The sequence below is a fragment of the Acartia tonsa genome, chromosome 8 (genome assembly GCF_053477335.1).
Source record: "Acartia tonsa isolate MP-2025a chromosome 8, ASM5347733v1, whole genome shotgun sequence".
NCBI classification, from domain to species: domain Eukaryota; kingdom Metazoa; phylum Arthropoda; class Copepoda; order Calanoida; family Acartiidae; genus Acartia; species Acartia tonsa.
The window spans coordinates 357,119-382,021 of NC_137267.1; the positions used below are offsets into that span (position 1 = coordinate 357,119).

Here is a 24,903-nt window from a genome sequence, read left to right on the forward strand (position 1 = left end):
AATACTGTGAAATAAGATATCTAAAAAAGTATTAGAGCTAGAAAAATGTTAGAGACCTTTTTAGAAAGCTCCAATATCTGACATTTCAACTGCAATGTCAGCGAATTTGCATGATAAACATGAAAGACAAAATAAGACAATAAAGCAGGTTAGGTTAAGGTAGTCTAAAAATAAAAGTAATATTTGATCACCAAAAGTAATTTTAAAATTTTCAACTATGGGAAGGTACTAACTCAATTTAGGGAAAGCATGTTCTGAAACCACCATAAGGTCCCAGTACATCCTGTGTAAACCGTTTCTGCGGGGGGTTTTTTCTAACCTAACACGCCTTCGGGTGGGGTGTGTGGTGAAACGTTATCCTATTCCCCCCCCCCCTCCCCCACAACAACACAAATTTCCTTGAGCACAACATAGTCAAAGATAAAATAAAATAGGCAAAGCATAATTATTTTCTATTCAGAATATACACTAAAATAACAAATGCTTGGAATTATAATTTCCAATTCTACACAAGTATTACATTGTTTTCTATTTATTCCAGGTGCAAGAACAGTTAAGAAACCATCATGAACTGTCATGTCTGTAGCAAGGAATTCTCTTACAAGAGCCATTTAACAGCACATATGAGAATTCATACAGGAGAGAAGCCATTTAAATGTAATTTATGCAATAAATCATTTATTCATAATGGTAGTTTAACATTACACATGAGAATCCATACAGGTGAAAAGCCATTCACATGTGATACATGTGAAAAGGCTTTCTCAACGTCAAGTAATTTAATTGTACATAAACGTATCCACACAGGAGAAATGCCTTACTTTTGTGATACATGTGAAAAGTCTTTCTCAAGACAAAGTTATTTAATTGAACATAAAAGGATCCATACTGGGCAGAAGCCATTCAAATGTGACACATGTGAGAAGGCATTCTCACAACAAAGTTCATTAGCTGAACATAAGAGAATCCATACAGGAGAGAAGCCATACTCTTGTGAATTATGCCTAAAATCTTTTTCCTTTAGTTCAAGCTTAACAAATCATTATAAATCCGCTGGACATCTCAAGAAGTTAGAATCTACTAAGAATACAGATTCACTTTCTGCTTCTACCAGTTTTGTTGATTGTGGCAAAGCTAATATTAAACTAGAGATAAAAGAAGAAGAAACTCTTGATGAGGATCCTCTCTTTATCAATATGGAGGCTGAGAATATTGAAGAAACTATAAAACAGGAAATAGAAGAAGAAGAAAGTCAGGATAATAATTCTCTTTCTTGTGATCAGAGTTCTGTTGAGAAATATATATAAAGACTATTGACATTGTGAAAGATTAAATTGAATATGCTTAACTCTAAGATAATAATATTTTTATCTAAAAAAAAGAAAGCTCAATTTTCAGTACCTAAATTAAATAGCTGTATATAAAAAGATGATATTACCTACCTACTAACTTATTTTTTACTTTGTTATGTAAACAAGAACTTTTTTCATTCTATTTCTTCTACATTTTTAAATTGATTTGATAAGAATTTTAAAGTTATTTCTCTGTGTAAATCTGTAATTCTTGTTTGTTTTCTTTACATATCATTTTTTATTTCTTGATTATTATTTATTTTCAGAACATGAAAATGAAATTTGATACCATGGAATAATAAGAATATCACAAATAAAAACAGGTATTTGGACACTCTTAAGTTAATGGGTTAGAAATTGGCTAAATGTTTATTTATAGTCTATGGAAGGTTTTAGGCTATTTTATATTTTATATACCTATAGAACAACACCTTAAAGTAAAAAATAGATTTTATAAAATTGTGTCGTCATTATCTAACTAAAATACAAGCTATTTATAATTAGAGTCTGTCCGACCGTCCATCCCAAACAGTTACCTCTTTTTTTAAATTTAAATAAGTTAGAATTTTACTATCGATTTCAAATTTTGCATGGTGATTCCTGGTACGATTTAGAAAGCGTAGCAACTCTATAATTGTTACCAAAATGTACTCCATTTCAAACATGTTGATTTTCAAATTTTTTTAACAACAAATTTGTATGTTATATAATTATCCGATTGGATTTTTAGAATACTGATTAATGTTCGTTTGTCCTTCCATTTCAGAGCTTTGCTTTCATGGATGTTGTCATCCTTTTTATAATTTTTCTTTATAAATTCATGTACCTTACCTCGAAAATTTATGTAAGGGTATCTTGTTTTAATTTAATATTAATATTTTTTATGGAAAGCAAATCTACAATTTTGCTATCTGTCAGTTTATACACATTAAAATCAGGGATCTAAAAGGATAAGACAATGTCCGATAAATTAATGTACATGTATAAAATTAATACAAAAAATTACTCCTTCTGTAGATATAAATTTTTGGTTGAAACGTTTGGACACTCAACTTAGAATACCAACCAATCGGAATGCATTTATAGTCCCCAAAGTTGTTGGTCAAACGAATAATAAAACATAATTATAAAACCTCTAAGACTGGTGTAATAATCAGCCCAATGTCTCCTCCCTCCCTTTTCCCGCAATAATCTTTATTTAAAATAACATCATATCATATTTGCTTTTTCAGTTTCTAATTAAAAGTGGGAGGTGTCCGCGCATTGAGCATCATATTTAAGTAAATGGGCGGAGATTTAGCTAATTTTAATAAATATAACTATTGTTTATGATTTAGGTTGATAATTGAATCATAGTCAGTCAGCAACTAACATTCATAGTGAACAGAGAGAAATCAATTTATATTATAAGGTATTTATCTATTATTTATGTCATAACTCTAGACTCATTCTCTTATGCTATTCAATGCTTATGTTCAAGGTCAGTCCGTCCGTACCTCTGTCCGAAATTGTAAGATCTTTTCATTGTTTTAGTCATGTTAGAATTGTCCTTTCAATCTCAAACTTATATTGTTATTCCAGTAGTAGTTAGGTACTATTTAGAAAGCGTAGTAACTGTATAATCATTACCAGAATTTCTGTACGTCCATTTGAAACATGTTGATCTTTAACCCTCTGACAAAAATTTTTTATGTGTTATAATTATCATATTCAACTCATTTTTTTAATACTTATTCCTATTACAATAAGGTACACATTTACTAGTCATCATTTCTATAATTAAATTCTTATCTTATTAAGCAGCGTTTGCAACAAATTTAATTACAATTTTGTTTAGACACATACTTTTATACCTAATCGGCTTATTCAGTTCTGACACTCTACAAATGTTCATGATCGTTTGTCCTACCATTTTAGAGCTCCGCCGCTATGAATGATGTCATTATTGTTTTATTAATGTTTGTAAAAATTTGCTGTCAATTTCCTAATTTTGCACCTACTCTATATTTCACTTGATGTGTTGGTCTGTCTGTACTGCTCTATTATAAGAAACATGCCTTTCCTCGGCTTTTATCAAAAATAGATTTTTCTCAGAGAGGAAGAGGACAGTGAGTTGTTTTATTACAATGGTCCCCAAAGTTTTATAATAACGTTTTCTTAACCGTTTGCTTAACAACTTTGGGGACATTAGTGAATTTTGATTGGTTGATTCATTAAGTTGAATGTTCAATCGTTTCAACCACTAATTTTTATCTACATTGGGGGTAATTACGTGCATCATCATAGGGAATGTTCATCAATTTATTTGCCATTGTTTTATCCCTTTAGATACCTGGATTTTTCTGCTAGTCTGTTTTTAATGCATAAAAAAAAATATTTCCAGTTCTATGTGAATATATTATTTATTTATATTTACCGCCCTAACTCATATACGTCCTGGGATGGGGGTAAAGCCGGGTGCATCCCTCATTTTACTCCTCTGCCTCAAATAATAAAATCTAACTCAGCCCATTTATCATTAATTTAGAACAGTTTAAGTAGAAGGACATGCTAAATATTATAAAAACTAAATATGGAGAATAGGGGGGGGGGGGGTGGTTGGGTTATATAACACAAAGATTTTTTTTTTTTTTTGGGGGGGGGGTAATAAAACCTTATCAACCGCTTTGCTTTTTATAATCATCTTGTTTTTAATATCTTTCTACAATTTTTGATAACAAAGCTTTGTACGTTTGTATATACGTACATAAGTTCTTATCGTAAATTTAGACATGTCAGAATTGTTCTAATGATTCCTTTAACAATAAGTAAAGGATGTATAAAATTGTTGCTAAAAAAATCTTTTGTTCTTTAAAAATTATTTTGCTTTATTGACAACAACTCAGATAGGACTCTTTGTTTGTTTATATGGAAGTTGTTATCCTTGTTTCAGTTTTAACCTGAATGTTGTGTTAATTGGAAAAACAAAATTTGTGTTTTAGGGGATTGAGAGAGGATACACCGCCATGAATACCTGTGATATTTGTAACAAGAATTTTACACAGAAATCTAATTTGCTGGTTCATAGGAGGGTACATACTGGTGAGAAGCCATACTCATGTGATCAATGTGAAAAGGCATTTTCTAGTAATGGCGATTTAAATAAACATAAAAGAGTCCACACAGGTGAGAAACCATTCTCATGTGATCAATGTGAAAAGACATTCAGACTAAGTAGTAACTTGACTGAACACAAAAGAATTCATACTGGCGAAAAGCCATACTCATGTGATCAATGTAAAAAGACCTTTAACAGAAATAGTCATTTGACTAGACATAAAAGCAGTCATTCTGGTGAGAAGCCATTCTCATGTAAACTTTGTGACAAACATTATGTCTCTAGTTCAGAGTTATCAAGACATGAAAAATCCCGGGGACATTTAGAAATGATGAAAACCTTTAATAATACAGTTCCATCTTCTGTAACTATTAGTTTCATTAAATGTGGAGAAGTTTATATCAAGGAAGAAATTAAAGAAGAAGAAATATTTGATGAAGATCCTCTCTCTATCCAGATGAGAGCTGACAATATTGAAGAAAATATTAAACATGAAATAGAATATCCTCTTTTTTGTCAAAAGAATTATGATGAAGATAGAATTGATACTATTGATATTGTTCATCATAAAATATAAATATAAACATTTAATTGTCATACAATTATTTCTCCACATTAATCCAGTCTCCATTTTATTTCAATAACATTACTGTTAAATTTTTTTTTTATGCGAATGATTTTATTGTTTTTTGTATAGTTTAAAGAAAATCATTAATTTGTTTATTTATCTTGTAGTGTAAATAAAATAATTGTTTAATGTAGATATATTATTTTCAGATTAATTTATAACAAATAAAAATACACAGAGTATAGAGTCAACAAGAAAGAAGTTGTCTATTAATTTGGTTTACAAACACACAGGTTATTCACTTTTTTATTACAAAAGGTTTTACCCTGAAAGGAAATAAAGAGAGTCGTATCTCTTAGATAGAGTGACCACTCCCTTAATTATTTTCTTATTTGTGGTCAATGCTCCTTAACAAACTTACCTATAATATCCATTCAATTTAGATGACAATATTTCATGTCACTTTTATTAATCCAAATCTTTTCTTGAACCTACTCAAGTTTCTCATTTATCTAAACAATAATTTGCCGCAAGAATCTTTATCTAAAAAATAACACCCCACACCTTTTAACAAAAAATAAATTTGCTTGTCCAGTTTCTGATTAGTTATTAGTGGGAGGAGTCCGCGTTGAGAATCTTGATTAAGTAAATTGGCGGAGATTTTGTGAGGTTTTAATATTAAACAAGAGTTAACTATTATTTTTATTTTAGATTGTTCATTGAATCAATGCCAGGCAGTTACTAACATTTCCAGGGAACAGAGAGAAATCCACAGAGGAAATTTGATTGTGGAATAAACTCATGAAAGGTACTCTAATTTAGCATATTTTATGTGCAAAGCCTTTCTCCGATTTTGACCGTCTGTCCGTAATAAGTTCACATTTATTCTGTTTGAGCCGCTAAATTACATTCTTATTATATAATGACAAACTAACATATTTATATTTTGAAAATCTATATCATTTAATAATGCATAATAAAATAATAATTTGCCGCCAGAATCTTTATTCATTATAAAATAACATAACAACCTTTTAACAAAATCAATTGCTTGTCCAGTTTCTGATTAAAATTGGGAGGAGTCCGCGCATTGGGCATCATATTTGAGTAAATGGGCGGAGATTTATTTTAATATAACAAGAGTTAAATAATGTTTATGATTTAGGTTGACAAAAGTATCATTGTCAGTCAGCAACTAACTTTCACTGTGAACAGAGAGAAACCATTTTACAGATCTAATTTATATTATAAGGTATTTATATCTTTTCTATATTTCTGGTCGGCCCGTCCGTCCGTAACGGTCAGCTCTTTTCGTTAATTTCTACATGTTAAAATTGTCCTTTCAATTTCAAACATTGTATGGGTATTCCTGTAGCGTAGCAACTGTATAATCATTACCAGAATGTCTGTACGTCCATTTAAAACATGTTGATTTTAATCTTTCTGACATAAAAAAAATTTATGTTATATAATTATCCTATACATCTGAATTTTAGAAGACTGATTCCTAGGACAACAAATTACAATATTATGAGCGAAGTATCTCTATAATCAAGTTTGAGCTTCTATCTCAAACCCATTCTCTTATGCTATTCAATACTGATTCTTAAAAGCGAAGCTTTTCTATAATTAGGGCCAGTCCATGGTTTGCTCTTTTCATTCATATTGTCATTTTAGAATCATCTCTAGTATCAAGTTCTTATCTTGTAATTATGCTGCTTTGTAACAATTTTAATTACAATTTTGTTTAGACTTATACATGTATATTCTGCTTATTCAGTTCTGACATTCTTAATGTGTTAATGTTCGTCTGTCAATTTCCTAATATCACACCTACTCTATATATCGCTTGATGAGTTGGTCTGTCTGTACTGCTCTGTTTCAAATTTTAATAAGAAATATGCCTTTCCTCAGCTTTTATCAAAGATAGATTGCAGATTTTGCAAAGAGAAAGAGGACAATCAGTTGTTTTTATTACAATGGCCCCCAAAGTTTTATGGTAACGTTTTTTTATTCGTTTGCTTAACAACTTTGGGGATACTAGTGAATTTGAATTGTTTGATTCATTAAGTAGAGTGTTTAATCGTTTTTGAGCTAATTTTAATCTACGGAAGGGGTAATTATGTGCATTATCATAGGGAATGCCTATTAATTTATTGGCCATTGTCTTATCCCTTTAGATCTCTGGATTTTTCTGATGCTTTGGTTTATTTGAGCTTGGCTTTCAATGTTTTTCTTATATGATAACAATTTATTTCCAGTTCTATGTATTTATTTATATTTACCTCCTTAACTCATATAAGTCCTGGGAAGGGGGTAAAGAGGTGCTTACCCCAAACTTTGAAATCCCTTAACTTATTCCCCTGCCTCAAATATTAAATTCTAACTCCGCCCATTTATCATTGATTTAGAACAATTAAAGTAGGAGGAGTTGCTAAATATTCTTGAAATAATGAACTAAAACTGGGGTGGGGGGATGGTTGGGTTATAAAACTATATCAACCTCTGTACACAAATATAAATGCAAACATTCCATGTTTGTCAGCTTCGCTTTTATGAATGTTGTTATCCTTGTTTATTACTTTCTTTCTATAATTTTAATAGTGAAGCTTTCTTACATTTGTCTGTACGTCTATAACAGATAGCTCTTATCGTAAATTTAGGCATATCAGAATTGTTCCTATGATTCCTTTAACAAAAACTGAAGGATCTGTAAAATTGTTAAAGAAAGGTCGTTTGTTCTTTTAAAATTATTAGCTTTATTGACAACAACTTTGATACGACTCTTTCAATTTTTATTGCTTGTTTATATGGAAGTTGTTATCCTTGTTTCAGTTTTAACCTGAATGTTGTGTTTATTTGAAAATATTGGAAAATAAATTTTGTGTTTTAATTAATAAAAATAATATTTCAGGAGTTTAAGAGAGAATATACCAGCATGAATACCTGTGATATTTGTAATAAAAATTTTACACAGAAATCTTCTTTGGTTGTTCATAGGAGGGTTCATACAGGAGAAAAGCCATTCTCATGTAATCAATGTGAAAAGTCTTTCTATAGTATTGGTGATTTGACGAAACACAAAAGGATCCATACAGGAGAGAAACCATTCTCATGTGATCAATGTGAAAAGTCATTTACAACTAGTGGTCACTTGACTGTACATAAAAGAATCCATACGGGTGAGAAACCATACTCATGTGATCAATGTGTAAAGACATTTAAAGATAGAAGTCAATTGACTGTCCATAAGAGAATCCATACTGGTGAGAAACCATACTCATGTGACCAATGTGGAGCATCTTTCACCAAGAATAGTAGTTTGGATGTACACAAAAGAATTCATACCGGTGAAAAGCCATTCTCATGTGATCAATGTGAAAAGACATTTTCACAAAATAGTGAATTGACTGTCCATAAAAGGATCCATACAGGTGAAAAACCATTCTCATGTGATCAATGTGAAAAGACATTCAGACAAAGAAATGAATTGACTAAACACAAAAGAATCCATACTGGAGAGAAGCCATATTCATGTGATCAATGTGAAAAGACCTTTCAAACTAGTAGTCACTTGACTCGACACAAAAGATTCCATATTGGCGAAAAGCCATACTCATGTGATCAATGTGCAAAGGTTTTTTCTAGCAATAGTGCTTTGATTAAACATAAAAGAATCCATACAGGTGACAAGCCATACTCATGTGATCAATGTGAAAAGACTTTTTCTCAAAAATATAATTTGACTGTCCATAAAAGAGCCCATACAGGTGAAAAGCCATTCTCATGTGATCAATGTGAAAAGACATTTACAATTAGTAGTGACTTGACTCGACATAAAAGAATCCATACAGGTGAGAAACCATACTCATGTGATCAATGTGGAAAGACATTTTCTCAAATTGCTAATTTGACTAAGCACAAAAGGAACCATACAGGTGAGAAGCCATATTCATGTGATCAATGTGGAAAGACATTTTCTCAAACTAGCCATTTGACTCAGCACAAAAGGGCCCATTCGGGTGAGAAGTCATACTCTTGTGATCAATGTAAAAAGACTTTCTCTGATAAAAGTACATTGACTGTCCATAAAAGACTTCATACCTGTGAGAAGCCATACTCATGTAAAAGCTATAATAATACAGTTCCAACTTCTGTATCTATTAGTTTAATTGAATGTGAAGAAGTTTATATCAAGGAAGAAATTAAAGAAGAAGAAATATTTGAAGAGGATCCTCTCTCTATCCAGATGAGAGCTGACAATATTGATCCTCTCTCTATTAAATGAATGAGAGTAATGTAAATAATTTCACAAGAGAATTAAAAAAAATATTTTACTTTCTGACACAAAATCCAATTTATATCCGTAAAATCTCTAATTTATCATATTACTAAATACATCACCCCTTGCTCACAGACTTTTTATTCAGTGTAATATAAACTCCCTAAATTATTGAACTGTTTGTCCAGCCGTTTATGAAATAGTATTGACCATGTATACATACATAAGGAATGACATCCTATTAGTGTATATAATATAAAATTTGTATTTAGAATGATAATTATTTTGTTATATTTTGTTTGACAACATGTTTCTATAATGTACAATAAATATTGTAAAATTAACTAAACATTATTTTTATGTTTTTTAGTATAAAGACAAATCATTAATTTGTTTATTCATCTTGTAGTGTAAAGAAAATAATTGTCTAATGTAAATATATTATTTTCAGATTAATTTCAAACAAAGAAAAAATGCACAGAGTATAGATATCAATAAGAAAGAAGTTTTCTCCTAATTTTGTTTACAAACACACACAGGTTATTCACTTTATTACTAAATATTTCTGTAATTGGAGTCAGTCAGTCTGTACCTCCGTCCTTCCGTCTGTACTTACATATGTCCGTAATGGTAAACTCTTTAATTTAGACATGTTAGAATTGTTCTTTTTAACTTTGCATTGTGATAGCTATAACAGTTAGGCACGATTTAGGAAGCATAGTAACTATATAATCATAATTATTGTAAGCTAGGCGTCTTTTTTTTAAAATCCAAACAATTAAATATGTCCTATACTGTATCCTGTATTTAAGCAATATTGAAACTAATTTATGTTCAATTTTATTTATATACTTATATATTTATGTTATGACAATCAGCAAAAATTATTACTCGTTTGTCCAATCTTTTGAGTTTAGAGCTTTGCTTTTCTGGGTGTTATCTTCCTTATTTTATTTTTCTTAGGTAGATTAACAACTTCCTTCACCTTCCTAAAAGCTTAAAAGCGATATTTTTGGCCAACTTTCCTGATTATTGTAGCTGTTTACGAGATCTTTGTGATTTATATTTAGACAATTAAGTGGCTGTAAATCCTTGAAGATTTAATTGCATGTCAAGGACATCCATGACTTTTTTAGGGGGGGGGGGGGGGTAATTTAAAATTGGTTGGGGTAAATGGCGCATAAAATAGTTTTATCACTTGGGTAAACGGGGGAAGGGGGCTGATTACCCCCTAATTTATTAGTGACGGTTTATAACCAGTGCAGTTTTTAAAAGGGAAATTGTGCCTTCTTATTTGTTAAAACCAAGGGCAAGCAAATGTTTTTGAGGGATTTCAAGGAGGAGGGGGGATTGGTATAATCTAATATAATTCCAACCATTATATAGTGCTTTTTTGAGGGGGGGGGGGGGGGAGTTTCACTCCTTAACAAACTTACCTATAATATCCATTCAATTTAGATGACAATTTTTCATGCCACTTTTTTGTAACCAAATCTTTTCTTGAACCTATTTAAGTTTCTCATTTATCTAAACAATAATTTGCCGCCAGAATCTTTATCTAAAAAATAACACCCCACACCTTTTAACAAAAAATAGATTTGCTTGTCCAGTTTCTGATTAGGTATTAGTGGGAGGAGTCCGCGTTGAGCATCTTGATTAAGTAAATGGGCGGAGATTTTATGAGGTTTTAATATTAAACAAGAGTTACCTACCTATTGTTTTTATTTTAGATTGTTCATTGAATCAATGCCAGGCAGTTACTAACATTTCCAGGGAACAGAGAGAAATCTGTAGAGGAATTTTGATTGTGGAATAAACTCATGAAAGGTACTCTTATTTCTTATCATATTTTATGTACAAAGCCTTTCTCCAATTTTAATCGTCTGTCCGTATTAAGTTCATATTTATTCTGTTTAGGCCGCTAAATTACATTTATATTATATGTTGACAAAATAACATATTTATATTTTAAAAATCTATATCATCAAATAACATTTTTATATTTTGAAAATGTATATCATCAAATAATGCATGATAAATAATAATCTGCCACCAGAATCTTTATTCATTATAAAATAACATTACAACCTTTTATCAATAACATGTTCAGTTTCTGATTAAAAGTTTAAGCATCATATTTAAGTAAATGGGTGGAGATTTTGTGAGGTTCTATTTATAAAAACAGAATTAACTATTGTTTTTATTTTAGATTGATAATTGAATCAATGTCAGTCAGTAACTAACATTCATTGTGAACAGAGAGAAATCCGTAGAGGAATTTTTATTATGTAATAAACTCATGAAAGGTAATTTAATTTCTTAGGTGCCCAGTTTACATTTGTTTTGTTATAGATGCTACATTATATTAAAATACATATATCAGGGTCATATTTTTCGCGTATTTTCTGTAAAGGTGGGTGTTTCAAGACTCAAAAATAGGAGTAGAACTCTAAAATTGTTGCTTTAATGGATACGTGGATTTGTGAAAAAACGGCGGCCGCTCCCGCCGAAAACCGCCGATTTTTTTCTCGCCAAATTAGACAATTTTGAATCATTTGAGAAATTTAGACAAGCTTTTTTAAAAAAAAAATTTTCCCTATATTTTCTTCTGATACTTTCTTTTTGTTAAAGTGTGTACATGATTTTAATATTCAAAGGGATAGTTTCACGAAGTGCATTTAAAAAAAAATAGTGAACTGTAAGTTTTTTCTATTTTAAATAACGTATTAGTGCATAATATAAAGTTATTGATTAAAATTAAAAGATTTGACCAGGGATTTTCCTTAAAAAATTAGTTTTTCATTTTTGTTTTCAACTTCGTTACATGTTATATATGGCAAAAACTTTATTGTCATAAATACAACTTTACATAGCATTTACTAGTTAATAGAACTTCAAACTTTTTATACAACAAAATATGCATAACAACAAAGAATGACCAATAAAATATTTAGTATAGTACTTAGAGTAGTGATCTTTTTATATGTCTTAGTAGAATATAATAGGCATTGGATAGATATGATTGTGATAAAGAATTTTAATATTGACCTGACCGAACTTTTTTTATTTGACAATATCTAAAAAAGTTAGTGATTTGCAACATAAATTACATGAGAATGGTCTTTTTATATATATATATATTATATGTAGTATGGTTAGTTGGTATTTCCGCGTGAGATAATGTGTATATTGTAAGTAAACCGGACGGTTTTCTTTTTAAAAAGAATCTATAGAAAACCTGTCCTATAATGAACCGGACGTTATTTTTTATGTTTTTTAAGTAACTTGTCCCAAGGGGAACCCCTGTTCAATTTTTTTATAACTCTTGTGAAATATGTGGAAAAAGATTCTCTCATATTGGTGTTTTGGCTATACATATTTGGAAAAAAATAGACCATTCTCATGTAATTTATGTGGCAAATCACTTTAACTTTTTTAGATATTGTTAAATAAAAAAAGTTTGGTCTGGTCAATGTTAAAAATTCTTTAACATATAATCATATCTATCCAATGCCTAATATATTCTACTAAGACATATAAAAGTTCACTACTCTAAGTACCTTAACTCTTTAAATACACTTCATAGAACTATCCCTTTAACGAGAAAAGCCAAAAAAAATTTGGCGGGACATACCGGTTTTCGGCGTCAGCGGTGGTTTTTGGCGGAGTTTCTTCACAGTTCTATATTGTACCATATTAGAGCAACTGTCATCCCAAAATTTTAGAGTTCTACTCCTATTCTAAAGTCTTAAAACTCACACCATTACGGAATTCTGCGAAAGCTGCAACCAAAATCTTTATTTATTTTAAAAGAACATCACAACCCTTTAACAAAAGTATTTACTTGTCCAGTTTTTTATTAAAAGTGGGAGGAGTCATATTTAAGCATCATATTAAAGTAAATGGGCGGAGATTTTGGGAGGTTTTATTTTAAAAAAAAACAAGAGTTAATTATTGTTTTTGATTTAGGTTGACAAAAGTATCATTGTCAGTCAGTAACTAACTTTTACAGAAAGAAATCCATTATACAGATCTACTTTATATTATAAGGTATTTATAGTTCTTTTGTTCTTCATTACAGAAAATGTTGGGTTTAGATTTGTTGTCTGATATTGAACGTTGAACACAGTTATTTAACCCCTGCCACCACTATTCTTTTTCTTTAATATCTGATCTATATGAAACTCTTCATTAGTTAAACTATTTTCAAAAAATGCAAAAATATATCCCGAGTTTTAACAATTTATGCCTTATCCAAAGTATTTAATTTTTAGTATACCAAGCTAATTACTCATTAATTTAATTTTTCAACGTATTTTTGTCCATACATCTGTTAGAAAGAAATAGAGCGGGGTTAATTTGAATTTCTCGGATGCTATTCAAGTTAGACTGTTTTTTTTGTTTGTTTGTAAAGATTCTCTATTTCAATGAACATCGAATATTTAATTTACATGGTCCATTTGTCTGTTGGTAATGCTCTGGGGTATGTTAAATTTATATAAGAAAAATTTATTGCGGATTTTTTTGTGGAGATTGAGAATCTATCTCAAAGCCACTCTCTTATGCTATTCAATACTGATTTTTATAAACGAAGCTTTTTTATAATTAGGGTTTGTCCATCCGGAATTGTTTGCTCTTAGAATGTTAGAATTGTCCTATCGATTTCAATCTTGTCATGGTGATTCCTTAGTAGTTAGGTACAATTTAGAAAGCGTAGCAATTCTATATTCGTTACAGGAATGTCCATACGTTCATTTAAGTCATGTTGATTTTTAACTTTTTGATAAAATAAATTTTATGTGTTATAATTATCATATTCATCAAATTCCTAAGTACAATGTTATAACGAAGCATCTCTATAATCAAGATCTTAAGCAGCTTTGCAACAAATTAACTTACAATCTTGTTTAGACTTATGCATTTATATTCTGCTTATTCAGTTTTGATTCTTAAATGTGTTAATGTTCATTTGTCCTACCATTTTAGAGCTTTGCCTTAGGTATGTTTTATGTTATCAAATTAAAGTAATTAAATGTCTGTCTGTCCATATAAAGACCACTGAAAATAATCCTTATCTCTTTTAAGGAATCTTGATATAAGTAAAGGTATGATTTTTTTTGTTGGTGTGTAGTACAAACCTAGCTATAATGGGAAAAGGCCACTGGAAATTTTTTTCTTTCATTTGAAATAATAATGGTTTCTCTCAAAGTGCTCAGTCAAACTCAGACACCCCTCCCCCATTTCTATGTATGTAGGGAGTATTCTTTCATATGTTATGTTTTATTTACATTTGGTCAGATTAGGTAAAGTTATATAGGGTAAGAGTAGCACCATAGGGCTTGTACACCACAGGTATTTAATTAAGTAGTTAAAAATAGGCGTGTGGGGGGGGGGGGAGATGCTTATGCTCTCTTAAAGATATTTATTTCAGGTGCAATTCATAATCCATCATGAAGTATAATATCTGCTGCAAGCAATTCGATAGAAAAAGCCTTTTAACATTACATATTAGAAATCATTTCAAATGTGATACATGTGAGAAAGCATTTACAGATAGAAATGGTTTAACAATTCACAGTAGAATCCATACTGGAGAGAAACCATACTCATGTGATACATGTGATAAAACTTTCTCACAACAAAGTAGTTTAAATATTCATAAGAGGATCCATACTGGTGAGAAGTCATACTCTTGTGATACATGTGAAAAAGCATTTCGGACAAATAATCAGTTAACTGTCCATAAGAGGATCCATACTGGTGAGAAGCCTTACTCTTGTGATATATGTAAAAAGTCTTTTCATAGAAGTGATGAGTTAGCAGTACATAAGAGGATCCATCATACAGGAGAGAAACCATACTCTTGTGATACATGTGAAAAAGCTTTCCGTTCAAATCTAGAACTAAATCGCCATATTAGGATTCATACAGGAGAGAAGCCATTCTCTTGTGAATTATGCCAGAAATCTTTTTTTCAATAGTTCAAACCTGTCACATCATAAAAAATCAGCTGGACATCTCAAAACGTTAGAATATTCCAAGAATACAGTTTCATCTTCTGCTTCTAAAAGTTTTGCTGATATTAAACTAGAAATAAAAGAAGAAGAAACTGTAGATGTCGATCCTCTCACTATCAACATGGAGGCTGAGAATGTTGAAGAAACTATAAAACAGGAAATAGAAGAAGAAATTCAGGATAATGATTCTCTTTCTTGTGAACAAAATTCAGATGAAGATATGATAAATACAATTAATATCATTGAGCATAAGATTAAAATCTGATAAATAAATAGGTTTTCCTTTATAAAATATCTGAATTTGTAAATATTCTAGGTATTAATTTCAATATGAAAAATAATCATAATATTTTTTATCTTTATTTTGTAAATACAATTTTTCTACTTTTACTGTTATTTTAAGATGATTTTGTTTAAAATTATTTTTTTCTATTTTGCAAATGAAAACTTATATTTTTTTTTCATTATAATATTTTTTCAGATAAAGCAAAACAATGAAATGATATGAAATAAATTGAATTCTTCTAGCCTTCATTGGATCCACTATATAAGATGAAATCAGGTAAACAATATTTCTTGCATAATTCTGTTATAATAGAATGTTATAAAATTAACATTTCTTCCTATTTTATAAAGTTGTAATGTTTTTTGTTTGTCAATTAATTGTAATTACAACACATGCCAATGGGTTCATATTTTTGTAATAGCGGCTACGCCCCCGAGAGGCCTCTAGAGGCACTTGATTTAGAAGGGATTTTCATCCAATAACAAAATATTTTATCTTATATTTTAAGAGAAAAATATTTATTTTTTTGGAGTGGGGAATTTTGTTTTTTAGGGTGGTGGTACCCTCCTTCAAATTAAGTATAACCCTTCCCAGGACTTATGAGAAGCTACCCTGTAAAGGGGAATCACATCGGTTCAGTGGTTAGCGAGATCATTTTAAACAGATAGACAAACAGAAATCCTGTTACTTTATTATAAGGATGTAAGGATATCTTGTTTTATTTTCATATCATGTTTAATATGGAAAGCAAATCTACAATATTGTTATCTGTCAGTTTATGCACTTCAAGTAACCTTTGAATTGTGCTCTTTCTAAACAGACTATTTCATATAAATAAAGAATAATTTCCCTATTTTAAAGTTAGTATATTTTTCTTCCTAATTTCCCGCAGGAATATAAAGGTATAAGACATTGGCCGATAACTTAATGTACATCCCTAATATTCATACACAAAATTACTCCTTGTGTAGATATAAATTTTTGGTTGAAACGTTTGGACACTCATCTTAATATACCCACAAATCGGAATGCATTTATAGTCCCCAAAGTTGTTGGTCAAACTAAAAAGAAAACTTAATTATAAAACCTTTGGGGACTAGTGTAATAATCAGCTCAATGTCTCCTCCCTCCCTGAATTTGCCGCCATTATCTTTATTTAAAATAACACCATATCATATTTGCTTGTCCAGTTTCTGATTAAAAGTGGGAGGAGTCCGCCTTATGCATCATATTTAAGTAAATGAGCGGAGATTTAGTTAATTGTTTAATGAATATAACTATTGTTTATGATTTAGGTTGATAATTGAATCATTGTCAGTCAGTAACTAACCTTTATAGTGAACAGAGAGAAATCCATTATACAGATCTACTTTATATGATAAAAGGTATTTGTAGTTCTTTTGTTATTTACTCCAGAAATAGTTAAGTTTAAATTTGTTGTCTGTTCAATTTTATTTCTCTTTTTAGCTGTTTTAACATTTCAGATGCTAAAGGCTGATTTTTAAAGACCCAATTGAAAGTCACTACAGGGTTTCCGATCCTTGAACATTAAACATACATTTATTTGACCCTTGCCAACCTCTATTCTTTTACTTTACTATTCTTTACGAAACTCTGCATTAGATAAACTATTATCAAAAATTGTAAAAATTATCCTGGTTTTTAACAATTTATGCCTTATCCAAAGTATTTGATTTTTAGTATACCAAGCTAACTGCACTTAAATTTCATTTTCATCGTCTTTTCGTCCATCTATCTGTTAGAAAGAAATGGAGCGGAGAAAATGTGAATTTCTCGGCTGTTATTCAAGTTTATCTTTGATAAAAGCTGAGATTGTAGATTTTTCTCAGAGGTCCCCAAAGTTTTATATAATAATGTTTCCTTATTCATTTGCTTAACAACTGCGGGAATACTAGTGAATTTTAATTGTTTGATTCATTACGTAGAGTGTTCAATCGTTTTTAAAACTAATTTTAATCTACAGAAGGGGTAATTATGTGCGTTATCATAGAGAATGTACAATTTACATCAATTTATTGGCCATTGTCCCTTTAGAAACCTGGATTTTTCTGCTAGTCTGGTTTATGTTATCATCAGTGTTTTTCTTCTATGATAAAACCTTTATCCAGTTTTATATGAATGTATTATTTATATTTACCTTACCACCCTAACTCATATACGTCCTGGGATGGGGGTAAAGGGGTGCTTACCCCAAACTTTGAAATCCCTCATTTTACTCCCCTGCCTCATATATTAAATTGTAATTCCGCCTACTCATCATTGATTTAGAACAATTAAAGTAGGAGGAGTTGCTAAATATTATAAAAAATAATTATAAAAACTAAATCTGGGGAGAGGGGGGTGGAGTTGGTTGGGTTGTAAAACAATATCAACCTATGTACACAAATATAAATGCTGTAAATTCCATGTTTGTCAGATTTGCTTTTTACAAATGTTGTCATCCTTGTTTATTACTTTCTTTCTACAATTTTAAAGCGAAGCTTTCTTACATTTGTCTGTACGGCTATAACAGTAGTTCTTATCGTACATTTAGGCATTTCAGAATTATCTTGATGAATCCTTTAACAATAAGGAAAGGATTTGTAAAATTGTTAAAGAAAGGTCGTTTGTTCTTTAAAAATTATTTAGCTTTATTGACAACAACTTAGATATGACTTTTACAATTTTTGTTGCGTGTTTTGCCGTCTGTTTTTCTTGCTTTGCTTCTATGGAAGTTGTCATCCTTGTTTCAGTTTCCTGAATGTTGTGTTAATTGAAAACATTGGAAAAAATATATTATATGTTTTTATTAATTCAAATATTATTTCAGGAAATTGAGAGAGGATATATCATCATGAATACCTGTGATATTTGCAACAAGAATTTTACAAAGAAATCTCACTTGGTTGATCATATGAGGGTCCATACGGGAGAAAAGCCATTCTCATGTGGTCAATGTGAAAAGACATTTTCTCAAATTGCTAATTTGACTAAGCACAAAAGAGTTCATACTGGTGAAAAACCATTCTCATGTGATCAATGTGAAAAGTCATTTACGACTAGCAGTCACTTGAACATACATAAAAGAATTTATACTAGTGAGAAGCCATACTCGTGTGATCAATGTGGAAAGACATTTACAACTAGAAGTACATTGACTCAGCACAAAAGGATCCACTCAGGTGAGAAACCATTCTCATGTGATCAATGTGGAAAGTCTTTCTCTGATAAAGGTAATTTGACTCAGCACAAAAAGATTCATACTGGTGAGAAACCTCACTCATGTGATCAATGTGAAAAGTCATTTATGACTAGCAGTCACTTGAACAGACATAAAAGAATTCATACTAGTGAGAAGCCATACTCGTGTGATCAATGTGGAAAGACATTTTCTCAAATTAGCCATTTGACTGTCCATAAAAGAATCCATACTGGAGATAAACCATATTCATGTGATCAATGTGAAAAGACCTTTAACAGAAATAGTCATTTGACTAGACATAAAAGCAGTCATTCTGGTGAGAAGCCATTCTCATGTAAACTTTGTGATAAAGATTATATCTCTAGTTCAGATATATCAAAAAATCCCAGGGACATTTAGAATTGATGAAAACCTGTAATAATACAGTTCTAACTTCTGTATCTATTAGTTTCATTGAATGTGAAGAAATTGATGTTAAAGAAGAAATTAAAGAAGAAGAAATATTTGATGAAGATCCTCTCTCTATCCAGATGAGAGCTGACAATATTGAAGAAAATATTAAAATAGAAGATCCTCTTTCTTGTCAACAGAATTATGATGAAGATAGAATTGATACTATTGATATTGTTCATCATAAAATATAAACCTTTAATTGTCATTAGATACAAATGTTTATTTAGAGAGACAGAATCAATGCTCAATTCAAATAAAAATCTAAATCTTATTTTTCACATTAAAAATCTGCATTTTATATTTATTTGTTGCAATTTTTAATTCATTTATAAATAGGTAGCTATTGTGTTTATTTCAATTAATATGTGAATATTTTATGTTGTTTCTAAATTCTAAATAAACTTACCTTACACTTGGTTTTACAGGATCTCCACATTAATCCTGTCTCCATTTTATTTCAATTACATTACTGTTAATTTTTTTTATGCGAATGTTTTTATTGTTTTCAGTATAAAGACACATCATTTATTTGTTTATTTTTCTTGTAGTGTAAATAAAATAATTGTCTAATATAAATATATATTATTTTCAGATTAATTTCTAACAAATAAAAATGCACAGAGTATAGATATCAACAAGAAACAAACACACAGGTTATTCACTTTTTTATTACTAAAGGTTTTACCCCAAGAGGAAATAAAGAGAGTCAAATCTCTTAGGTAGAGTGACAACTACCTTAATGGTGTTATTTTCCTATTTGTGGCCAATGATAAACTTTCCTGATTTGTGTAGCTGTTTGCAAGATCTTTGAGTATATTTATATTCATAAGGAAAGGGCTGTAAATATTCGCCGATAATAAAAATGTTAGATGCTTGTCAAGGAACTCAAAGCCTTTTTTTGTGGGTGGGGGGGGGGGGGGTATTTTATCATTATTTGGTTAAAAGACGCATCTAAAAGATTTACCTCTCGGGTAAGCTGTATCTTAATTGTAAAAACCAAGGGCTCTTAACCATAGTGAGAAGAGCACATTTTTTAGGGGTTATAAAGGGTTTAGTTTGGGGAGGGTGGATAAATTCCAAATATTTTTTTGAGGGGGGAGGGGGGAGTTTTACTTCTTAACAAACTTACCTATAATATCCATTCAATTTATATGACAATTTTTCATGACACTTTTTTGTAACCAAATCTTTTCTTGAACCTACTCAAGTTTCTCATTTATCTAAACAATAATTTACCGCCAGAATTTTCTTTAAAATAACTACACACCCTTTATAAAAAAATTAGCTTGTCCAGTTTCTGATTGAAAAAGGGAGGAGTCCACGCATTGAGCATTATATTTAAGTAAATGGGCGGAGATTTTGTGAGGCTTTATTATTTATAGAACAAGAGTTAACTATTGTTTATAATTTAGGTTTATAATTGAATCAATGTCAGTCAGCAACTAACATTCACAGTGGACAGAGAAAAATCCATCATACGGATCTACTTTATTTTATAAGGTATTTATATCTTTAACTGCGAAGATTTTCTATAATTACGGTCTGACCATCCGTAACGGTCAGCTCTTTTCGTTAATTTGGTCATGTTAGGATTGTCTTATCGATTTCAAACTTTGCATGATAATTCCTATAACAGTTAGGTACAATTTAGAAAGCGTAGCAACTGTATAATAATTACCAGAATGTCTGTACGTTCATTTAAAATGTTGATTTTTTACTTTTTTGACAACAAATTTTTATATGATATAATTATCCTCTTCTGAGTTTTTAAATACTGATTCCTATTACAACAATGTACAATGTTATAAGTAATCATTTCTATAATAAAGTCCTTAAATTGTAAGTATGTTCTTTAAACAGTATCCTGTAATTAAGCAGTTTTGCAACAAAGGGCGAGGTAGGTTGTGCTCAAATTCCATAGAGGTGTGAATTTTGAAGCTTAAAAACAGTAGTAAAACGATAATATTAACTAAATATGTGTATTCATCATTGAAAAGAATGTACAAAAAAAATTTTATTTAAAGTTAACATAAATTTTATTGTTCTACTACCTACTGCTTTTAAGGCTTAAAACTCACACCTTTACGGAATTTTAGCACAACCTACCTCCCCCTTTTATTTATAATTTTGTTTAGACTTATACATTTATTCCCGCGACTGTGGCTTAACACGTAGCGCATCCGCTCGTCGTCGGGAAGGTGATAGGTTCGAATCTCGTTCCGACACTGCATCAGATCTAAAGACGTTAAAAATGGTTCCTACTGCTGCTATGTCAGGTGCACGACATAAATAGTTAGAATAGGAGAGATGCCTTGGCCAAAAAACAGGCGCAACTCACTACCATGTACATTTAGGACTTCTCAGACAAAGGTCGTGCAATCAAAGGGTTTGTTGTCTGATGGGCAAATGGAAGCTTTACACTGCAATCATAGGGCTTAGGGCTGACAATCCTATCCAATATCCATAAAAAAGCCACATTGTTATAGAAAAACTGGCAAATTATCAGCGGCCTATGCTGCCCCTGTGGAGTGATTACAGCTTGTTTCTGATTTTATAAATTTATTCTGGTTATTCAGTTCAGTCACTTTACAAGTGTTAATGTTCCTTTGTCTTACTGTTTCAGAGCTTCACTTTTTTGGATGTTGTCATCCTTGTTTTGTAAATAATTTGCTGACTATTTCCAAATTGTCTGTACTGCTCTGAAGCATTTTTAATAAGAAATATGCATATTCTCAACTTTTATCAAAAATAAATTGCTAAGGTTTTGTGTGATTTTTCTGACAGTCTAATTGTTGAGCTTGGTTTTTCAAGATATTGTTATCAATGTTTTTCTTCTATAAAAAAGTTATTGCCAGTTCTATTTCCTCCCGTCCCCAATTTTTATATTATTTTAATTATTTAAATATAACTTGGCCCATTGATTTAGAACAATTAAATTAGGAGTAGTTGATAAATATTTTTTGATTATAAACAATAAATAAGGGAGAGGAGTATATAAAAGCATATTAGCCTCTATGCAATCACTCTATTTTTGTCAATGTAAGGTTATCAGTCTGATTTGTCAAGCTTTGCTTTTATAATTACCCCCCCTATCCTCTAGAAGAAAGATGACGAAATATATTTTTTTTTAAACGTCAATAAGTTATGTTGTGGGAATAATGCAATTCTAAGAAAATCCAGCCTACTATCTTAAAAAGAATAAAGCAAAGATTTACCATTTTAGGGTTTACAGTAAACACTACCCCCCCCCCCTCTTTTTTACGCCCGTCTGTCTTTCTGTCATGTTGTTTTTTTATTTGAACACTGTTAAAATTATTTTTCCTGCATATAAATTGTACAGCTTTCTTTTCTGCTTTCTAATGTGTTGATGATCTATACTTATGTTTCATTTTATCCCAATTTTTATTATCACACCAAAAATTATTGAAATTTAACCCCGCCTATATCATCCTCATTGTAAGTTTGTTCGTTTGATTTGTTAAGCTTCGCTTTTATAGATGTTGTCCTCCTTGTTTATTACTTTTACCTTACAATTTCCGTCAGTACTTAGGTGAAGGATAGCTCTTATGTTAATTTAGGCATGTAAGGATAATTTAATGATTTTGATGATTTCTTCAAGAATCAACAGTTAGGTATAAATGAGAAAGCATCGGATCTATATAATTATTACTAGGAAACCGTTTGTCCCTTTTAAACATGATGATTATTTAGCTTTAACTTTTTAAACATTTTGAATAAAACAGTTGAAAAATAAAATCTTCTATGTATTGTATATTGTCATCCTTGTTTTAGTTGCTCACCTAGAAATATCTAAATAAAAATATATCTTGTTCTTATTCTAATTCACATAAATAATTTCAGAAGATTGAGAGAGGATATACCATCATGAATACCTGTGATATTTGTAGCAAGAATTTTACACGGAGAGATAGCTTGGTTGTTCATATGAGGGTTCATACTGGAGAGAAACCATACTCTTGTGATCAATGTGAAAAGACATTTTCTAGTAATAGTGATTTTACTATACATAAAAGAGTCCATACAGGTGAGAAGCCATACTCATGTGACCAATGTGAAAAGACATTCACAACTGGTGGTAATTTGACTAACCATAAAAGAGTTCATACCGGCGAGAAGCCATATACTTGTGATCAATGTGGAAAGACCTTTGCACGGAAAAATAACTTGACCCTTCATGAAAGGATCCATTCAGGAGAGACACCATACTCATGTGACCAATGTGGAAAGACATTTTCTAAGAATAGTGATTTGACTAAACACAAACGGATCCATACAGGTGAAAAGCCATACTCATGTGATCAATGTGAAAAGACATTCATACAAAGTGATGCTTTGACTAGACACAAAAGGATCCATACTGGTGATAAACCATTCTCATGTGATCAATGTGAAAAGACTTTCTCTGATAATAGTTCTTTTATTAGACACAAAAGAGTCCATACAGGTGAGAAACCATACTCATGTGATCAATGTGGAAAGACATTTTCTCAAATTGCTAATTTGACTAAGCACAAAAGAATCCATACAGGTGAGAAGCCATATTCATGTGATCAATGTGGAAAGACATTTTCTCAAACTAGCCATTTGACTCAGCACAAAAGGGCCCATTCGGGTGAGAAGTCATACTCTTGTGATCAATGTAAAAAGACTTTCTCTGATAAAAGTACATTGACTGTCCATAAAAGACTTCATACCTGTGAGAAGCCATACTCATGTAAAAGCTATAATAATACAGTTCCAACTTCTGTATCTATTAGTTTAATTGAATGTGAAGAAGTTTATATCAAGGAAGAAATTAAAGAAGAAGAAATATTTGAAGAGGATCCTCTCTCTATCCAGATGAGAGCTGACAATATTGATCCTCTCTCTATTAAATGAATGAGAGTAATGTAAATAATTTCACAAGAGAATTAAAAAAAATATTTTACTTTCTGACACAAAATCCAATTTATATCCGTAATATCCGTAAAATCTCTAATTTATCATATTACTAAATACATCGCCACTTGCGCACAGAATTTTTATCAGTGTAATATAAACTCCCAGCCGTTTATGAGATAGTATTGACCATGCATACATACATAAGAAATGACATCCTATTAGTGTATATAATATAAAATTTGTATTTAGAATTATAATTATTTTGTTAATATTTTGACAACATGCTTTATAATGTACAATAAATATTGTAAAATTAACTACAACATTTTTTTTTCTTTTTTAAGCTTTTCTATAACTTGGGTCCGTATGCACGTCATGGTTAGCTCTTTTTAGACTTTTTAGAAATGTCCTATCGATTTTATACTTTAAATAATGATATCTTTAGCAATTAGATACTCTTTAGATACACCTTTGCAGAAAACCACTTTTTATTCAAAAAGGTAAATATTTAAGAGAAGCATTACTATAATTAAGTCCTAAAATGTAATTTTGTTTTTAACAGAATCCTTTATTTACCAGCTTATACCAATAACGAAATTAATTCGGGAAAAAAACATGAAACCTATACGTGTTTTTCAGCTGTCGTTTGGGGGCAACACATCGTAAAAATTGACCACCTCTCCATTTGCCCCCCAAATATTATTTTAGAATAATTTCGCTTCTTTCTTATACCTTATTCCTGTT

At 30.5% G+C, this 24,903-nt stretch overlaps 1 protein-coding gene and 2 long non-coding RNA genes across 3 annotated transcripts; all 3 read left to right on the plus strand.

Moving 5' to 3' along the window:
• The first annotated feature begins 1,615 nt into the window (after positions 1-1,615).
• On the plus strand, positions 1,616-5,227 carry LOC145325746 (uncharacterized). Its single transcript, XR_013881564.1, has 3 exons — positions 1,616-1,675; positions 2,690-2,763; positions 4,334-5,227. It is a non-coding gene; the product is annotated as an uncharacterized LOC145325746 (long non-coding RNA).
• LOC145325549 (uncharacterized) lies at positions 5,225-24,316 on the plus strand. The gene is made up of 5 exons (XM_080168527.1): positions 5,225-5,310; positions 5,729-5,825; positions 6,183-6,269; positions 7,932-9,296; positions 23,119-24,316. The coding sequence occupies exons 4-5, from the start codon at positions 7,956-7,958 to the stop codon at positions 24,154-24,156; spliced, it is 2,379 nt and encodes a 792-aa protein (XP_080024653.1). The 5' UTR covers positions 5,225-5,310; positions 5,729-5,825; positions 6,183-6,269; positions 7,932-7,955; the 3' UTR covers positions 24,157-24,316.
• Positions 11,030-16,981, plus strand: LOC145325745 (uncharacterized). Its single transcript, XR_013881563.1, has 3 exons — positions 11,030-11,126; positions 11,509-11,605; positions 16,898-16,981. It is a non-coding gene; the product is annotated as an uncharacterized LOC145325745 (long non-coding RNA).
• Positions 24,317-24,903: the final 587 nt, after the last annotated feature.

What these genes read in the sequence shown, in the direction of transcription:
- LOC145325549 (XM_080168527.1), top strand. Translation starts at nt 7,956, where the DNA reads ATGAATACCTGTGATATTTGTAATAAAAATTTTACACAGAAATCTTCT. An exon ending in ACAATATTGATCCTCTCTCT is followed by an intron (nt 9,297 to 23,118) that starts ATTAAATGAATG and finishes AAATAATTTCAG; the next exon opens with AAGATTGAGAGAGGATATAC.